The sequence below is a fragment of the Asterias rubens genome, chromosome 15, assembly GCF_902459465.1.
Source record: "Asterias rubens chromosome 15, eAstRub1.3, whole genome shotgun sequence".
NCBI classification, from domain to species: Eukaryota; Metazoa; Echinodermata; class Asteroidea; order Forcipulatida; family Asteriidae; genus Asterias; species Asterias rubens.
This window is the reverse complement of record NC_047076.1, coordinates 6435829-6453981: the sequence shown is the minus strand read 5'-3', so window position 1 is coordinate 6453981 and position 18153 is coordinate 6435829. Positions and strand designations below refer to the sequence as shown.

The 18153-nt window shown below is 39.3% G+C and overlaps 2 protein-coding genes across 3 annotated transcripts in view; both read left to right on the top strand.

Moving 5' to 3' along the window:
* Positions 1 to 7272, top strand: part of LOC117299805 (splicing factor 3B subunit 1-like) — a 39704-nt gene extending 32432 nt beyond the window's left edge. For both annotated transcript variants that reach the window (XM_033783328.1, XM_033783329.1), the window contains 4 exons: positions 1005 to 1190; positions 2833 to 3105; positions 4526 to 4742; positions 6455 to 7272. In XM_033783328.1, the coding sequence (XP_033639219.1) occupies positions 1005 to 1190; positions 2833 to 3105; positions 4526 to 4742; positions 6455 to 6613 (835 nt within the window). In that variant the 3' untranslated portion in view covers positions 6614 to 7272. The remainder of the gene's footprint in view (positions 1 to 1004; positions 1191 to 2832; positions 3106 to 4525; positions 4743 to 6454) is intronic.
* A 2196-nt stretch (positions 7273 to 9468) lies between these two features.
* LOC117299852 lies at positions 9469 to 17112 on the top strand. The gene is made up of 5 exons (XM_033783406.1): positions 9469 to 9713; positions 9931 to 10260; positions 10883 to 11110; positions 11582 to 11740; positions 15603 to 17112. Exons 1-5 carry the CDS (start codon positions 9674 to 9676, stop codon positions 15713 to 15715), a joined length of 870 nt encoding a protein of 289 aa, XP_033639297.1. The 5' UTR covers positions 9469 to 9673; the 3' UTR covers positions 15716 to 17112.
* The last annotated feature ends 1041 nt before the right edge of the window (positions 17113 to 18153 follow it).

The window sequence follows — 18153 nt, the reverse complement described above, 5'->3', positions numbered from 1 at the left end:
CTTCGAAGAAATCTGCGGGATACCAGTCACAGATGTTTTTTTGTGCTTAAGCAGCTCTATGAAATAATAATAATAATAATAATAATAATAACCTGTTTTTATATAGCGCTTTTCACACCCGGAGGGCGTCCCAAAGCGCTTCACATTATTACCCCTGGTCACTGGGCCTTAATTCACTCCTTAAACCATCTCAGCTCCCTGGTAGGGAGTATGCAGCCTGTGCAACATTAATATGCGCTACTCGGCTAAATCAACCACAAGAACCATCTCTGCCCTCACAGGTACCCATTTACCCCTGGGTGGAGAGAAGCAATTATAGTTAAGTGTCTTGCTCAGAGACACAAGTGTCACGACCGGGATTCAAACCCACACTCTGCTGAACAGAAGCATCAGAGCTTGAATTCGGTGCTCTTATCCGCTCGGCCACGACACCCCACCCGAAATTGGGCCCATGTCGGGGTGTTAGGGCTGAGTGGATAAGAGCACAAATCTCAACCTCTGGTGTTTCGGTTGAGCAGAGTGTGGGTTCGAGTCCTGGCTGTAACTATAATTGCTTCTCTCAACCCATGGGTAAATGGGTACCTTTGAGGGCAGAGATGGTTCTTGAGATTGATTTAGCTTAGCAGCGTGCTACATATTTGTTGCACAGGCTGTATACTCCCCAGGGAGCTGAGATGGTTTAAGGAACGAATTAAATGGCCCAGTGACCAGCTGTCGATTTCTCCAAACTCTTTCCAACTTATTATTAATCTTAGGACTTAAGAAGAGTTAAGTTCCGTATCCATAGATGTTAGGGCGCATTGAACCCATTCTAAGTTAGGACAAGTACCTAACTCTAGATAGGATTAATCGTAGCGTTTCCTGAAATCGGCTGCAGGGGTACTAATGTTGGAAAACGCTTTGAGAAATCCTACAGGTATATAAAGCGATATATAAAAACCGATTATTATTATAATTATTATTTTCATATTATCTTTCTAACCTATTTTTTAACTCTTCTACAGACATGAGAAAGTCCAGGAGAATTGTATCGATCTCGTCGGTCGTATTGCCGACCGCGGAGCGGAGTACGTCTCAGCCCGAGAGTGGATGAGAATCTGCTTCGAGCTTCTTGAACTCCTGAAGGCTCACAAGAAAGCCATCAGAAGAGCGACAGTCAACACCTTCGGTTACATTGCAAAGGCTATCGGGTGAGTATCCCAGGGATATGACTTATCCGTTTTTAAACGGAATTCTATTATAAAGCTTGTTTGTTGTACGCATGCCCAGACAAACAAAAACACAATGAACTAACATGAACATAAGCCTATAGTGATAGGTAGACCTGGGCGAATTATTCGACTATCCGGTTAATGGCGAATAGGTTTTCCTATCCGTAACCGCGAATGCCTTTTTTTTTCTTAACTGGATATCCGCAGAGGGCGCGAATACCTATTAAACCGGATAGTTCTGTAATTACAACCAAGTAACCGGATATTCTTTTAATATCCGAATATCCGCGGACGTCGGGCGACAACTGATAGGAATGTTTTGTCTGAATCCTTATGAAACTTCTATTAAAGCCATTGGACCCCTTTCGGTAAACAGTGTTGTCCAAGGCCCACACTTTGTGTACCACAACTTCTATATGAAATAACAAACCTGTGAAAATTTAGGCTCAATCGGTGATCGGAGTCGGGAGAAAACAACGGAAAAACACACCCTTGTTTCCGCGCGTTTCGCCGTGTCATGACATGTGTTTAAAATAAATCTGTAATTCTCGCTAACGAGAATTTATATTGTTTTACTGTTTTCTCAAAAAGTAAAGCATTTCATGGAATAATATTTCCAGAGAAGTCTTTAACCATTGCCTTCTGTAAACCCTGTAAGTTATTTGTAAATCTGTGAACTTTTATTTTTTTTTTGTACCGAAAGGGTCCAATGGCTTTAAGGGCAGTGGACACTATTGGTAATTACTCAATATAATTATTAGCATAAAACCTTTCTTGATTACAATCAATGGGGAGAAGTTGATAGAATAAAACATTGTGAGAACCGGCTCCCTCTGAAGTGACGTAGTTTTCGAGTAATTTTCGAGTAATTTTCCATGAATTTGATTTTGAGACCTCACATTTAGAATTTGAGGGCTTGAAATCAAGCATCTGAAAGCACATAACTTTGTGTGACAAGGATGTTTTTTCTTTCATAGTTATCTCGCAACTCCGACGACCAATCGAGCTCAAATTTTCACAGGTTTGTTATTGTATGCATATGTTGAGATAAACCGAAAGGGTCCAATGGCTTTAAGACAGCATAAAACAGCATAAATTAAGTATTTAACTATGCTCACCTCTGTGAAGAGTCAAAACAATGACATTTCTGACGTAATTTGTTCAAAGATTACGAAAGTTTTCCTTCACGTAGAGTCAATCACGATCAAAAGAAAAAGCAAATCGCCATCTTTAAATTAGATCAGGTTATTTTTATAAATGAACCGATTGACACTGTCTAAAACTAATATCAATCCGCTCATAATATCTCATTCACAAACGAACAGCGCCCTCTAGCGATTAATTTCGGATAGCTGGCCAGCGTATCCGAATATCAAAATTTCACTATTCGCCCAGCACTAGTGATAGGTATCATATTTAACTGATACGGAATAGACTCTTTGCGAACTTAAGTGATGTCAGAGGGAAGCCACTTATAACAATACATAGGATGAAGTGTAGGGCTTCCATTAACATTATAAATAACACAGGGTGTATACATCATGACTCTTGTAGTGTGTGGCATTTTTTAATTTAGTAGTTTCTATCCATTGAGATTTAACTTTTGATTTCTAAATTTCAGACCCCACGATGTCCTGGCCACGCTTCTGAACAACCTGAAGGTGCAGGAGCGCCAGAATCGCGTGTGCACCACCGTGGCCATCGCAATCGTCGCCGAGACCTGCTCCCCGTTCACGGTGCTCCCTGCATTGATGAACGAGTACCGTGTGCCAGAGCTCAACGTGCAGAACGGCGTCCTGAAGTCACTTTCCTTCTTGTTTGAGTACATTGGGGAGATGGGGAAAGATTACATCTACGCAGTGACTCCGCTACTAGAGGATGCGCTGATGGACAGGTAGGACTTTAACAGAGATGTGATTTCCCAATGATGTGATTTTTTAATCTCCCTCAAAAAAAAGAATAAATAAATATTTAAATAAAATGTTAATAAAAAAGTAACAAAATGAATTATATAATTTTTATATTTTTTATATTTAAAGGCTTCTTTTTGTACAACACAAAATGTTAATAAAAAAGTAACAAAATGAATTATATAATTTTTATGTTTAAAGGGTACTTTTTGTACAACACAAAACGCAATGTCTACAGAATACATTAAACTTACATGGTTTGACAGAAATGATGGTAGAAAGCTTCCCGTAAAATATTACATGTTTAGGTGCTGTAGTTTTTGAGAAATTAGTCAAATAAGGTCAGGAGACAAAAATTATTTTAGCATGTAAAATGTATTTACCAGTACTGGTTTAATATGCGACTGTCCTGAAAACATCGCTCTCTGATTTTCACTTTTGTTTTCTCAAAAACTTGTTGACTAATGAAGCTGAAACCTTTGCTGGTGAATTATATTATGACATCTCCATTCACAGTGAGTAGGGATTCATGTTGTGTTTTGTGTCATTTTATGGAACGGGTGCAATATAAATGAATAAATTATTTATTTATATTTATATGGCCAAAACCAACAACAAGAGGTATAAAAACATTGGTTTCTCCATTAATGGTTTACATTGTACATGTAGCTCAAAAATGTGGATGAGACATTCGGGGACACAAGTTGGCAGCAGACTTTAAGGGTATATCCGTTGATCTGAAATTGGCCCACTGACACTCAAAACTTCATAAACATTGTGAACGTTAACCATGGATCAGCTTCCACCTAGCATCTTGAAATATTATGACTTGTCATAATACCATCTCTATTTTGTTGAAAAATTATTTTAAAATACCTCAGACAGTTTCGTTATTCCTATTGGTGGAGAGCTCGTCACGTGGGTGTGTATAAACCTTTGTTTATGACCACTAAAAAGTGTTGAAACATGGGTGTGACACGCGAGTTTGCACCAGTGCTAATAAGACAGATTCTTTATTCATAGTGGTCGAGAGCAGTTGTGCCTCAACACGTGATACTGCATTCCCTTGTAAGGAGTTGTTTATAGAAATCATTAAAAAATGATAATTTTTGCATTTATTTTACTTTTTGACCATAAGTGTTGATGTTTTTTTACCGAAAAGGTATTTATGAATGGGAATCAAAGTGTGTTGAATCGGTTTTCAATTAGTGGTTTAAACCCGCCGGGGCCTGGTTCTTGATAATTTACCTCAACTTTGTCTCGGTAAAATTATCAAGAACCAGGCCTCGTTGGGATTAAACCACGAGTTAAAAACCTCTTCGCCACACATTGATTCCCTTATTTAAAACGTTTGAATTGTTTTTGAAACATTGACCTTTAGCTCATCTTTGATTGGTTTTGCAGAGACCTCGTCCACAGGCAGACGGCGTGCGCTGCCATCAAGCACATGTCGTTGGGAGTCTTCGGTTTTGGCTGTGAGGATGCCCTCGTACATCTTCTTAACTTCGTCTGGCCCAACATCTTTGAGACGTCACCCCACGTGATCCAGGCTGTGATGGACTCCATTGAAGGGATGCGCGTCGGCCTCGGGGCTAACAAGATGCTACAGTATGCACTACAGGTAAGAACTTACATGGCTGAGTGATCAAGTGCACCGGGTTCAAGTTCCGGTAGCCAAGTCATCACGGTGTGGGTTCGAATCCCAGTCATGATGGTTGTGTCCTTGAGGAAGACACATAGTTGTAATTGCTTCTCCTCACACAGCAGTGAATATGTACCTCTGAAAGCTGAGACTGTTCTTGTGAGTGGGTTAGCGTGATGCCCAACATGAATTAACCGGCAATTCATGGTTTAGTGCATCGGACTCGAGTTGTGGTTGCTGAGCCATCAGGGTGTGGGTTTGAATCCCAAAAGACACTAGGCACTATTGGTAATTGTCAAACACCAGTCTTCTCGCTTGGTGTATCTCAACATATGCATACAATAACAAACCTGTGAAAATTTGAGCTCGATTGGTCGTCGGTGTTGCGAGATAACTATGAAAGAAAAAACATCCTTGTCACACAAAGTTGTGTGCTTTCAGATGCTTGATTTCAAGCCCTCAAATTCTAAATGTGAGGTATCAAAATCAAATTCATGGAAAATTACTCGAAAATTACTCGAAAACTACATCACTTCAGAGGGAGCCGTTTCTCACAATGTTTTATACTATCAACTTCTCCCCATTATTCGTAATCAAGAAAGGTTTTATGCTAATAATTATATTGAGTAATTACCAATAGTGTCCACTACCCTTAAAGCCATTGGACCCCTTCGGTACAGAAAAAAAAAAAAAAGTTCACAGATTTACAAATAACTTACAGGGTTTACAGAAGGTAATGGTGAAAGACTTCTCTTGAAATATTATTCCATGAAATGCTTTACTTTTTGAGAAAACATTAAATAATATCAATTCTCAATATCGAGAATTACGGATTTATTTTAAACACATGTCATGACACAGCGAAACGTGCGGAAACAAGGGTGGGTTTTCCCGTTATTTTCTCCTGACTCCGATGACCAATTGAGCCTAAATTTTCACAGGTTTGTTATTTAATATAGAAGTTGTGATACACGAAGTGTGGGCCTTGGACATTACTGTTTACCGGAAGTGTCCAATGGCTCTACGCAAGCCACTCGACCATAATTAATGTACTCAGAGGGCAGAGATGGTTCTGAGGTTTAATTAGGTTAGATAAATACAATATCACATGTGTTGTGGAATACGGACAAATATATAGCGCGTCTGCGTATGGGACGCGAAAGTGCGGTTTAATTAGGTTAGATAAATACAATATCACATGTGTTGTGGAATACGGACAAATATAGCGCGTCTGCGTATGGGACGCGAAAGTGCGGTTTAATTAGGTTAGATAAATACAATATCACATGTGTTGTGGAATACGGACAAATATAGCGCGTCTGCATATGGGACGCGAAAGTGCGGTTTAATTAGGTTAGATAAATACAATATCACATGTGTTGTGGAATACGGACAAATAAAGCGCGTCTGCGTATGGGACGCGAAAGTGCGGTTTAATTAGGTTAGATAAATACAATATCACATGTGTTGTGGAATACGGACAAATATAGCGCGTCTGCATATGGGACGCAAAAGTGCGGTTTAATTAGGTTAGATAAATACAATATCACATGTGTTGTGGAATACGGACAAATATAGCGCGTCTGCGTATGGGACGCGAAAGTGCTAAATTTAGTGGGACTCAACTCGCGCTGGTGTGATAACTTAAAATGTTTCATCTCTTACCAATGCTATCTCTGTTGTGTCTCCAGGGTTTGTTCCACCCGGCGAGGAAGGTCCGTGACGTCTACTGGAAGATTTACAACACGCTGTACATCGGTGCACAAGATTCACTGGTAGCCGGCTACCCGCGGGTCCCCAACGATGAGAAGAATCAGTACGTGCGATACGAACTGGAATACTTCTTGTAAATGTACTCTTCCCTGGTATGGAGTTTCAAGAAAGTCCACAAGGACCATGGCATCCTGGGGACACTTTTGTAGAGCTGCTTCAAAATCACACAGATTTGATTAGCTGGAATTACATGTAATCACATGCTTAGTAGAAAGCAGCTGCCAGGTGATGTGTATTGCCTGTGACTGGTGCCCTGCTAATTTTTCTTTGGCTTAAGGGGTTTAATTTGCCGAAGCATTCTTGCAGCTTTATGAAAGTGAGCCTTGGGCGCAAATTTATAAATAGTAAAAAAAAGGTTTTTGAACCACAAAACTTTGCTAAGCTCACTTTAGCAGAGTGGTCTGTAATGCAAACTGCACAAGACTGTTATCTTGCTAACATTTGCTTTTCAAATAAATTTGCTAAGTACTATTTTTGTTGCTTTGTGGAAACTCTGATTTCCATATGGGACTGGTCCTGTCTTCTAGGGTAAACAATCCCAGCCTTGGGCTATTTCACCAACGACTCTCACCCATTTGTATTTGATGGAATGTAAATGTGTAAATGGTGAAACCCTTGTCAATTTATTCTATCCTGAACAAACCATGTGTTGTGGGTCCAGTGGTGGATTTCACAAAGAGTTAAGACAAGTCTTATCTCAAGTAAGGATGAGTTACTCGTCCTAACTTAGGACTAGCCTTAAGTTTTTAACAACTACTAAAGAGTCCTAGGACTAGTCCTAAGTTATGATTTTCTTTATGAAATCGACCCCAGGACTATAAGGACAATTTTTAAGTTTGTAAAGAAGATCATAAAAATTGCTTTTGCATATTTTGGACCTTCAGGTAAATGGATTTTGATTGGTCAAGAGTGGTCTCAATTGTAATTGTTTTTCTAAAAAAAAAATAATAATAATAATCTCAATATTAATTTGCTGATTTTGATTGTTTTTTTCTTCTTCAAATTTATAGGCATTTTGAATTTAATGCCCTTTTGATTAGTATGGATTGAAAATTGCAATTAACAACCTCATTGCACTGAGCCAGCGGTTTGTTTCTTGCGGCTGATTTAAAAAGAAGAAAAAAACAGTTAATATTAATATACTTTTTAAATATAGGGAGTAAAGATCTTTGGAAATCAAAAGAATGGTGATATTGGCCCAATTTTGTAAAATTTGTATGCGCACAAATGTGCTAAGATAAGAACAGAAGTACAGTGCTTAGCAGAAAGGTTTATAGCCCTAAGGTAGATTACTTTTCGGGAGAAGTTCCTTAATTGGAAACGACACACAGCACTTATGGTTTGAAACTTTGCTTCTAAACACTTACCCTGCTTGATTCTCAAAAATCCTTTTCGTGAATTGGAAGGTTGCGGAGGATTGAGGACTGTCCGCCCAAATAACAATAATTTATCACTGGGTCAAGTTTACCAATGTATTATTGTGAAGTGAAATAGGATCGAGAAGGACAATGGAGGATCAAGGTCACCTTAGCCCATATTTCATAAAGCTGCTCAGCAGAAAGTTGCTGTTTAGCAAAAATATAAGTGTGGCACCAGTCACAACGTTTGTTGGCTGGTAATATGCTTCTTCTAGTGTGTGCTTGCAGCCTTTATGAGATGGGGCCCTATTGGCAAAGGGTCTGTGTCTTATTTTGTTTTGCATCCATTTCATCAAATCTATTTAAAAGTAACATTGTATTCTTGTGCTTGGGTCTTTGATTGGTTTTGTTGTTATTGGTTTGATACTGTGGAAGATAAATGAACCTGAACTGAGTGTCAGGGTAGGGTTTTATTAAAGGTGGTTCCATAAAATCCACTCATTAGGAGAAACAGACAATTTCACATTCTTAGTGACTGTAGAAATCCATAGGAGGTTTGTATTGACATTAATTGATTTACTTTAATCATTATTGTATGCTATTTTGTTGCACTGTTGTGCGACTAAAAGCTCTGTTCATTACAAATAAACAACATCAGATAAATTTTGTGGGGTTCGTTTTCTTTCCCCCAGTATTAGGTATGGCCACTGTTCATGTCTTTTGTATCAAAAACTAAATCAGTGAGGTTGTTCTTAATAGCATGAACAAGTCTATAAGAACGAAATAAATGTAGTATACGATAAAACTGACCTGTGAAAATTTAATTTCCAAAGATGGTAGTTCTTTTGAGATATTGCCAAAATTCTGGAACGGTTATGTCCACGCAGGGAGAATAACGGTTTTAACCTGTAATCGAAATACACCATCTGAGAAACGTTTCATGCAGAAATGTTTCTCAGGTTGAAATGTTTATGAATTCCCGACTTCAAAACCACATTAATTTGAAAGGAATTGTTTCTCAAAATGCCATACTTTATCAACAACCGCTCATCGGTGCTCTCTATCAAATTAATTTTTGGAGTAGGGCCGACTTACCAAAGATACATACCCCTTAATGTGTTCTTATTCAGTCCAGCCGATTCAATTTACCACACCCCCCCCCCCCCCGGTCCCCTATATTAAAGGAAAAGTATACCTTTGGTTTTTAGAACCGTTCTTTGTTTTAAATGTAGATGGTTTCATCAAAACTAACCTGTGAATGCAATTTCAAAAGGTGGACCCTGTTTTTTAGAAAACCTGGCGCAGGCGGGTTTCTTATCACATTCCACTGAAGGGAATGGTTTCTTCAAACTGTATACATGATAAACATGTGCAGTGTTCCATGACAAGTAATTTTTAAAGGCCATTGGTTTTGAAGTAAATTTAATATCAAAGGCATAGTTTTCACAGCGATGGACCGAATCGAGCGAACGTGTCTTCTTTTGACATCAAGAGGGCGCCGTACTCAAAATAATGATGGGCAAAGCCGTATAATGATTGGGGAAATCCCCAATGACGTTACGGATTTCCCACCCTTGCGCAATCAGATGTTGGAATTCACCTCACGAATGATGTTGTCATAACTAGCTGAGTGTTATTGTTAACCAACATGCTACAACGTTTGCTTGCAATCATTCGCTATTTGCTACCCGATGGTGCACCTCTTGTTCAACAGCATACTACATTGGGCCTTTTGCCACATTTGTCTTTCGAAGTAATTTCAGTCAGAACGGGGAAAAAATGGAGCTTAGATATTGGATGATGTTTCTGGGCAAACTTCGTGAGTACAAATTTAATAGCCGTGTATTTTTATTATGTTTATAGTACTAGTTGCAATGGGCCACATATCATGGTTGACTTTGAGAAAGGTTCCCTTCTAGATAACCATTGTCTACATCTAACAAACAAGAAACTATGTTGAACATCAATGGACAATGCCAAACAATGACATTTTTATTTGTAGTACTATAATTGTTAATAAATTGCACTCTTTATAGTTGCCAGCGTCCAGGCCATAACGTACCTCGAGAGAGGCAGCCAGGGGTACATCCACTGCCCCATTATCACCTCTAAACAATTCTCTCTGGAGAGCGTGGATGCCATGTACTGGTATTTCAACGGACGGACAACCCCATTCCTCTTGGTCTCACACTGGCAAGGCCGGGTCAACGTAAAAGAGGGTCTCCCTGAGGGCGTGTATGACGTAGACGGCAACTTCTCCTTGGCCATTCACAACATCACTGACTCGATGGAGGGAAATTATGTCTTTAAGCTCAAGCCTAAAGGAAGAATGGTACAGATCGGGGAAGTTCCAGTTAAAGTGAAAGGTATAGGCTACAGACTGCTGACAAAAGATCACTTGATCAGATTCGTTTAAAGTAGCAATGTTAGTTCTTGGTGATTTGCCCTTTAACCTCTTGGGGGTACCTGAATAAATCAATCCTCTAAATGATAAGCCATTTCTCCAAAGTGTCGTGGCTTTGGTGGAGTCAAATTCATCGGTATCCTATATTGGACCATTCCACATAACGGAGAGGGGGTCATCAGAACCCTGGGGGGCATCAGAACCCTTTGCGCACGTGTGCAAAAAAACTACAAAGCACATACTATCCCATGTGTAATACAGACCTAAACCAACATCTAACCATAGCTGTGATATTAGTGGAACCGTCTGTTCTTTGTAAGTGTCAGGCTTCTGACATTTCTGCTGACGGCCATAGGACATAGATCATCCGTCGTTCAGAGAGTCCCCAAAGTTGCAATAAAAACTGCACCCGTAATTTTTACGGCAATCTTTTACCTTCTAAGCTAATGCCTCCACTTGCTGCTTTTCATTCAAAACAAAATGGCATCTAAAAGTATTAATAACCATTTTAAGAAGAGGTTTGAAAATGACGACTTTCCAATTGTCATAAGTGTTGTTTCCCACACCCCTGTTTTTTTAAATAGTTACACCTGAGACATCTCGACCTCGTGTGATTGGCTGTGACATCAACAACGCAACTTGTGACGTGACTGTCACAAAGTCATACAATCTGACTTGCGTTGTAGAGAACGCAAAACCCGCAGTGAATATAACAATCATCCGCCTCTCTGGAACAAACCAGGCAGAACCAGTTAGCAATACAGAAACTCGCCAGGAGCTACAAGTTGTACCAGAAAGTTCATTAATCACAGGTAAGTGATGAGAAGTGATTCCGGTGGTTTAAAAACAAAATTGAAACTTTCTATTACCAAAAAACAACGTTAATAGGCATTGGACACTATTGGTAATTACTTAAAAATACTCGTTAGCATAAAAACTTACTTTGTAACGAGAAATGTAGAGCTTTTATAAAACAATGTGAGAAACGGCTCCCTCTGAAGTAAGGTAGATTTTTAGAAAGAAATAATTTCTCACTACAATTATTTGAATTGAATAAGAGACCTCAGCTGAATTAAGTCTCGAATTCAAGGCATCTGCAAGCACACGACTTGTGCGACAATTGTGTATACTTTTGAATGGGAATACAAGAGTCAGTGGTGATTCTGTATTAAACGGCCGCTCTTTTACATAAAACAAAAAAAGTTCGATAAAATCTCACAAATTGGTGGTCAAGACTAATTCATTGTTTTGTTGTTTATATCCTCTTTGTGTTTTGATTGCAGATCGTTATAAAGTCAACAATACCTTCACAACATCTGCGTCATTCTCTGTGCCGTTAAGTGACGAGGTCCAAAAATATAGATGTGAGGCCTCAGGTATTGCCGTTAGGAGTGCAAATAATCACGTGACAGTGAACATTCGCCGCACTAAATCTAAAACAGGTATTTATACTAAAGAATAACGAAAGTTAAAAAGTACTCGGGTATAGACCAACATTGATGCAATGGTCACACCCCGCCTGTTGTTCCGACATATGTTTCGTACATGCTCCGACACCCAAGTGTATTTTTCTGATCTTAACCCCATCCACAACCCGAACCCTAATCCTATGTGTGTAAACCAACAGTTTTTTCTGAACATAGGGTTATCAGAAGCTATATGGTAAGCAGTCACTGATTGGGGTGTCGTGGCCGAAAGGGCAACGGCTGGACTAGAGCTCTTATAGTGTTTCTGAACAGCAGAGTGTAGTGGGTTTCGGTCCCGGTTTTGGAACTATAGTGTTCGTGAGATACTTAACCGTTGATTGCTTCGTTCTTCGGATGGGATGTAAAGCCGTTGGTCCTGTGTGATGTTTAATGCACACAGTGTATGAGAAGAGGTTCCAGGTGTTTCCACGTGTCACAGGGAAGTAATGATGTCCACCGGAGATTCTGTCCCCCACGTGGGCCGAAGGAGGAGGATTCAAAAGAGGGCTCTATCGGAAATAGTTTGTACACAGCTCGGCATGAGACATAATCTCTTGGGAACAGAATCTTCTGCCACACCGGCACGGTGGTTGAAACCGCCGCAGCACCAATTGTTAACACTCGGGCCTTCAAGGTTGTACATCAAAAAAGGGTCTCAAAACCATTTCTGAAAAAAACCATATCTGGAAAAAAATAATGGTATAAGCGCTTTGAGACGCCCGTGAGCGCTATTTTAGTAATACGTTGTTTTGGTGATCAAACCTCTCCAAAAGTCAGACAATTTAATAATGATAATACAAATAATAATAATATCGAAGTCTTATATAGCGCACGTACCTACCAACAAGGTGTAACTCGAGGCGCTGAGTTTATACAAACTTTCAGAAAGATAGGTTATTGAAGTTATGAATTCTGAGACTCAATTATGTAGCAACTTTCAAGGGTTTACAAGGTGCTATGACGCATTTAGCAGCCACAGCCAGGAACACCGGGGCGAACCCCTTCTCTTTTCGATAGTGGGTTCTCTTACATGCGTTACACAACACGTGGGAGCAATGGCTTTACGTCCCACCCCAAGTGTCTTGCTTTGGACACACGTGTCACGGCTGGGGATTCGAACCCTATATAGGGATTTAACCAACGTAATGTTTCATTGCAACTGAGCGGACTTTGTATATCAATAGAATTATATTAAACTAATAATACACAACTGCGCATGTTTGCTAAAGTGAAATTGGCAGCACACTGACACGGAAACAAAATGCATAAACAACTATGGGAATTTCCACTCTTTGTTAGGAGAAAAATGTCTTCTGTTAACAGTGACCGAAACTTAAACTAGGGTTTGGGCCTCGTTTAACTTTTGTCAACGACTGATTTATAGGCAAAACTGTCCCGAAAGATACAATTATTTAGATTAGGAGCCTATAATTATAGGCCTAAAATTGTGAAGGTATTTTTCGGGCGAAGAATCCATCCATGTTCATTAAAACGTTTCAAAACCAAATGTATACAAACTTGCAATCGGTTAAAGGGACACGTTGCCTCGGATCGGTCGAGTTGGTCCATGAAGAGCGTTTGGAACCGTTTGTTATGAAATCGATAATGGTTGCTTTAAAAGTAGAACTTAATGATCCATGCACACAAACATGCCTCGAAATTGTGTGGTTTTCCTTGTACTTTGCGAACTAATATGGAGTCAAAAACTTGACTCATGGAGTTAGTTCACGACGTATAAGGAAACCATGCTATTTCGAGGCACATTATTTTGTTTGGATCGTTATATACTACTTTTAAAACATCGTCACAAGGCATATGCATTTTCTAACAAACGTTTTCAAACGCTTTTATTTGACCAACTCGACCGATCCAAGGCAACGTGTCCCTTCAACACCGTGAACACTAATAATGGGTTTTGTTTTTTGATTTGGGGAATATTATTATATACCTTTTGATACCTACTTTTCCTTCGCAACACCCAACTGGGCCCAATTTCATAGAGCTGCATAACGGTAAGCAAATTTTTTCGCTTAACGTAGCAAAAATAATTGCTTAAAACCATTCGGATTCCATGCTAAACGTACATGAGCTTAAGCACGTAAACAATCTGCGCGCGGAGATTTTAGATCGTTTGCTCATGGAGGAAGGAATAGAAGGAGCTCGAACGACCCGCAAAACCGCAGAGTAACGAAAGAATACCCTGACAATGCCCCCGTCTAACCAGTGGAAAAAGATAGGAGACCTCCAGCTGGACGGCCGATTAACGAGCAGGATTAGATCTCTTTGTACAGAACGTGCGGTACCGCCGCTCTGCACCGTTGCCTTCGTGTAAAGTTGAATCATTGGAGACAAGAATTGTGAATAATATACACGTTTTCAGTTACCGTTTGTGGTGTTTCACTGAAATATCATGGCATATTTTTCCATTTTTTTTTTTACTTTCCGGTCACTAGCGGTGGTTCAAAATTTGGGTATTAGCACATGAGGGTGGTTGGTATTCAATTATGTTTTTCGATTTGGTGAGCACAAGTGTACACAATTTTTATCAGGTCTCAAAAAAGTTGTTTTTCTGTATTATATCCATACGACATACGACACCATGGTTGAGTGAAGAACCAAGTGCGCACAAGTACAGCTCACATACGCCAGTTCGCCCATTGTCTGTATGAGGTATGTCGGTGATTACGAGGTGTTGTTAAACGACCGCGGTACCGCAGGTTCGACTTTTGAAGTCCCTTCGTTGGAGCTCCTTCTATTCCTTCCTCCATGGTTTGCTTAAGCAAAACAGAAGAAGGCAGTGTATTTTGCACTGTGTGCATGGCCTAGGGCTGCTTAACGGTAAGCAAATAAGTTGGTTTAACGTAGCAACAAAAATTGCTTAAGCGTAAACCTATTTCACCAGCGGTTGCTAGCTTAAACACGTAAACAAACTGCGCTCGCAACATTTTAGGTCGTTTGCTTAAGCGAAAACGAAGAAGGTGCTGACAAAATGGCGGGCGAAATAAATGCGGAGTGCACTCGAGTGGCGAAAAAAAAAAATCATCACCTTCTGTGTCTGATATGTATTTTTGTAATGGTTCAAAGTGCCCCTGGAAAGTTGTACACACTAACTTGAAAGTAAACAAGAAGATAATACATTGTACAGCATGATTCTGAAGCAATTTAGACACTCGTTTATTCGCTACACCTACCATACAAACGCACGTACAATCACCGCTGTGCCGGCACAATAACATCGTTTGCAATGAGTGTTGCACTATGCGCTGTGTGAATAGGGTGCTTAAGCAAAATAGAGGCTTTAATGACCCATTTTGTTTGCTTACCTATGTAAGCATAAAACCTTGCTTAAACAAGGGTATGAAATGAAAAATTTGCTAGGTGCGCCCGTTAAGCACAAAATCGACCGTTACGGGATGCAGCTCTTTGAAACTGGGCCCGGCGCTTAAACAGGGTGCTTAAGCAATGGGGCTTTAAGGACCCTTTTTGCTTGCTTGCCTCGCCGTTTTAAGCAAAAAACCTTGCTTAAGCAAAGCTATGAAATGAAAAACTTGCTAGGTGCGCCCGTTAAGCACAAAATCGACCGTTACGGGATGCAGCTCTTTGAAACTGGGCACGGCGCTTAAACAGGGTGCTTAAGCAATGGGGCTTTAAGGACCCTTTTTGCTTGCTTGCCTCGCCGTTTTAAGCAAAAAACCTTGCTTAAGCAAAGCTATGAAATGAAAAACTTGCTAGGTGCACCCGTTAAGCACAAAATCGACCGTTAAGCAGCTCTATGAAATTGGGCCCTGATACATTCACAATAAACGGTGTCAATCTCTCTTTCTCTCTCTCTCTGCAGGCACTTATGCCGATCTTGCTAATGATGATGCGACTTGGAACACCGCCAGCTCCTTGAAGTTCACCCAAAGTGTCTTGATTTTTATGGCCACATTCGCCAGTTGTCATAATTAGTAATTGACCCCTTGCACATCGCGGAACGCACCTCCACACAATATGCGTCTGGATACGTCACAGATTGATTTTTTTGCCAGCAAGGGTTGGAAAACTAAAGGGGAGGGAATTCATTAACGCAAAGGAAACAAAAAACAAAAAACAGATAGCCAAACAGTATGTTACATTGTTAAACAAATATTCAAAAATAGTGTCAAATTCGTAGAAATGTTGAATTTGAACATAACATAAAATTGAATATTTTGCGATTGAATGTTTGCTAAAATAAGGCTGTCCTTGCCAGCAACCAGTGCGGTCTGTTTATCATCAATAGAAAGGTATTATGTACCACAGAGATCACTATTTATGCCATTTCCACCATTTTGGGAGTCAATTCATCTCGTGTAAATATTTTTTACTCTCAAAATGGGGGAATGTTTTCAAAATGGGGGAGCGCTCCGCTTTGTGCGGTCACTGATTCTGTTTTTTAATTTTTTATAACTATGTAAAGGAATTTATTGCTAAAAAATAAATAACTGTGTAAAGGAATTTATTGCAAAAAAAAAAAAAAAAACTCAATATAATTCTTACTGGGAAAGTAACATTAATCGATGAAATAATATGAAATGAAAATAAATTTAAGAAACCAACAAAGAAAACCCAATATTTAAATTATCCAGGCATGTGAGATTTCCTCTTTTAAGCGGATTTCCTCTTTTGGGGTTTTGATTTTTCCTTTTTTCTCTCTTTACATTATGTTTACAAAAGTATAGGAATATTATCTTTTCTTTTTTTCCTTGCCCGTTTTTCTCTTTTCCTCTTCACTCGTGAGTCGTATGCCTGCATTTTAATTGTTCTTAAAATCAATATAATATGGGTATGTTTTCTGTTTCTCAAGAATTTTGTATAAAATATAATTCTAAAAGAAGATTTGGTTTCATATAAAAAATACAGTCTTTGTCCTAGTTACAGTCTTCGTTCGAGTACGTGCGGGATTCGCTCGGCCCATTAGTTTTTACAATCCATGCTAATGTATTATTTACCTGGTGGAGGGGGGGGGGGTAGGGTTTCTAATGTCGCACTGGGCAAGATTTACAGGCAACCAGTCAATCTCCAAAGACGAAAAGACATTCACATTTGAATGTTCACATATCAATAGGGATCGTAAGACATTGTTGGACAAACAACTCGTGTCTGCGACTCGTAGCGTCACTGCAGTCGGGTGTCTCCAAAATTGTCTATAAAAGCTGTTTAAGTTTGGGTAAACTAATCCAGGTATTTTGGGAAATCCGTTTCAAGTATAATGTTAGACAGGTTTAAGGCTTCATCGTTTTCTGAAATAATGTGCGAATCACAACTGAAACTATAATTATTTGTATGTACTGTATTGTATAATAAATTGTTGTATTTTAAAGGAACATTACAGAATTGGTTTTGCTGACAAAACAATTGCTGGCAGTGTTGGCACTTTATGTAATCCACCAGTATAAGCTGACAAACCTGTAGAAGCTTGAGATCTATTGGCCATCTGGGTCCCGAGAAAATAGTTAAAAAAACAATTCACATTTTTTGCATGACATCGATGCAAAAGGGAAAATGAACAAAACGCTCACTGAGCGATAACTAAACACAAAATCAAATAAGATTATTTATTTCTCAAAAAAAATATGATATTTCAGACAGAATTTTTCAAGTGATGTCTTCTACTATCATCGTCATTCGACCGTGATCTGAACGAGTTTTGTTTCTTACCAATTCTAACGTTCCTTAAATTATTAGTTGTGTACTGTTTATTCATGTAACTTTATATTATGTATATTATGCAGAATGTATAGATTTAGGGTGGTATTATAAAGTAGGTTACACATCCCCACAGTGCTTGTGTGCTGTAAAAATGCTAACCAGTTGTCATTATTTTTTCCTGTATGGTTCTCCTTTGAGGGCAGAGTGGTGGTTTTATTGATCAACGTATATTTTTAACTTTCTTTGCGACAGCGCCAATTTGTGCTTAGCAAGGCTGAGCCTAATATATAGGTTGAAAACTTTAAATTTACCGACTGAAATGACTAATAATTATGAGAGATGCCGGGGCCGTGCGGCCGCTAAATGATTCGATAATTTTAGCTAAAATACTTCATTTTTATCTTCCTCCATGATTTTATCAAACTGAAATGATCAAATGCATCCAGCAGCACACCTGGTCGCCATTGCCGGGAAAATGCAAGGAAAATCCTTATACGAAACGTACAAACTCATTCGACTAGGACTTGAATGTACTTGTACGTACATAAATATGTGTTAGATGTTCGTCGATCGAGGCAAACTCTAGCATTCTTAGTTCCCGACATTGCCGGGAAAATGCAAGGAAAATCCTTTTTCGAAACGTACAAACTCACTCGACTAGGACTTGAATGTACTTGCACGTACATGTGTTAGATGTTCGATCGAGGCAAACTCTA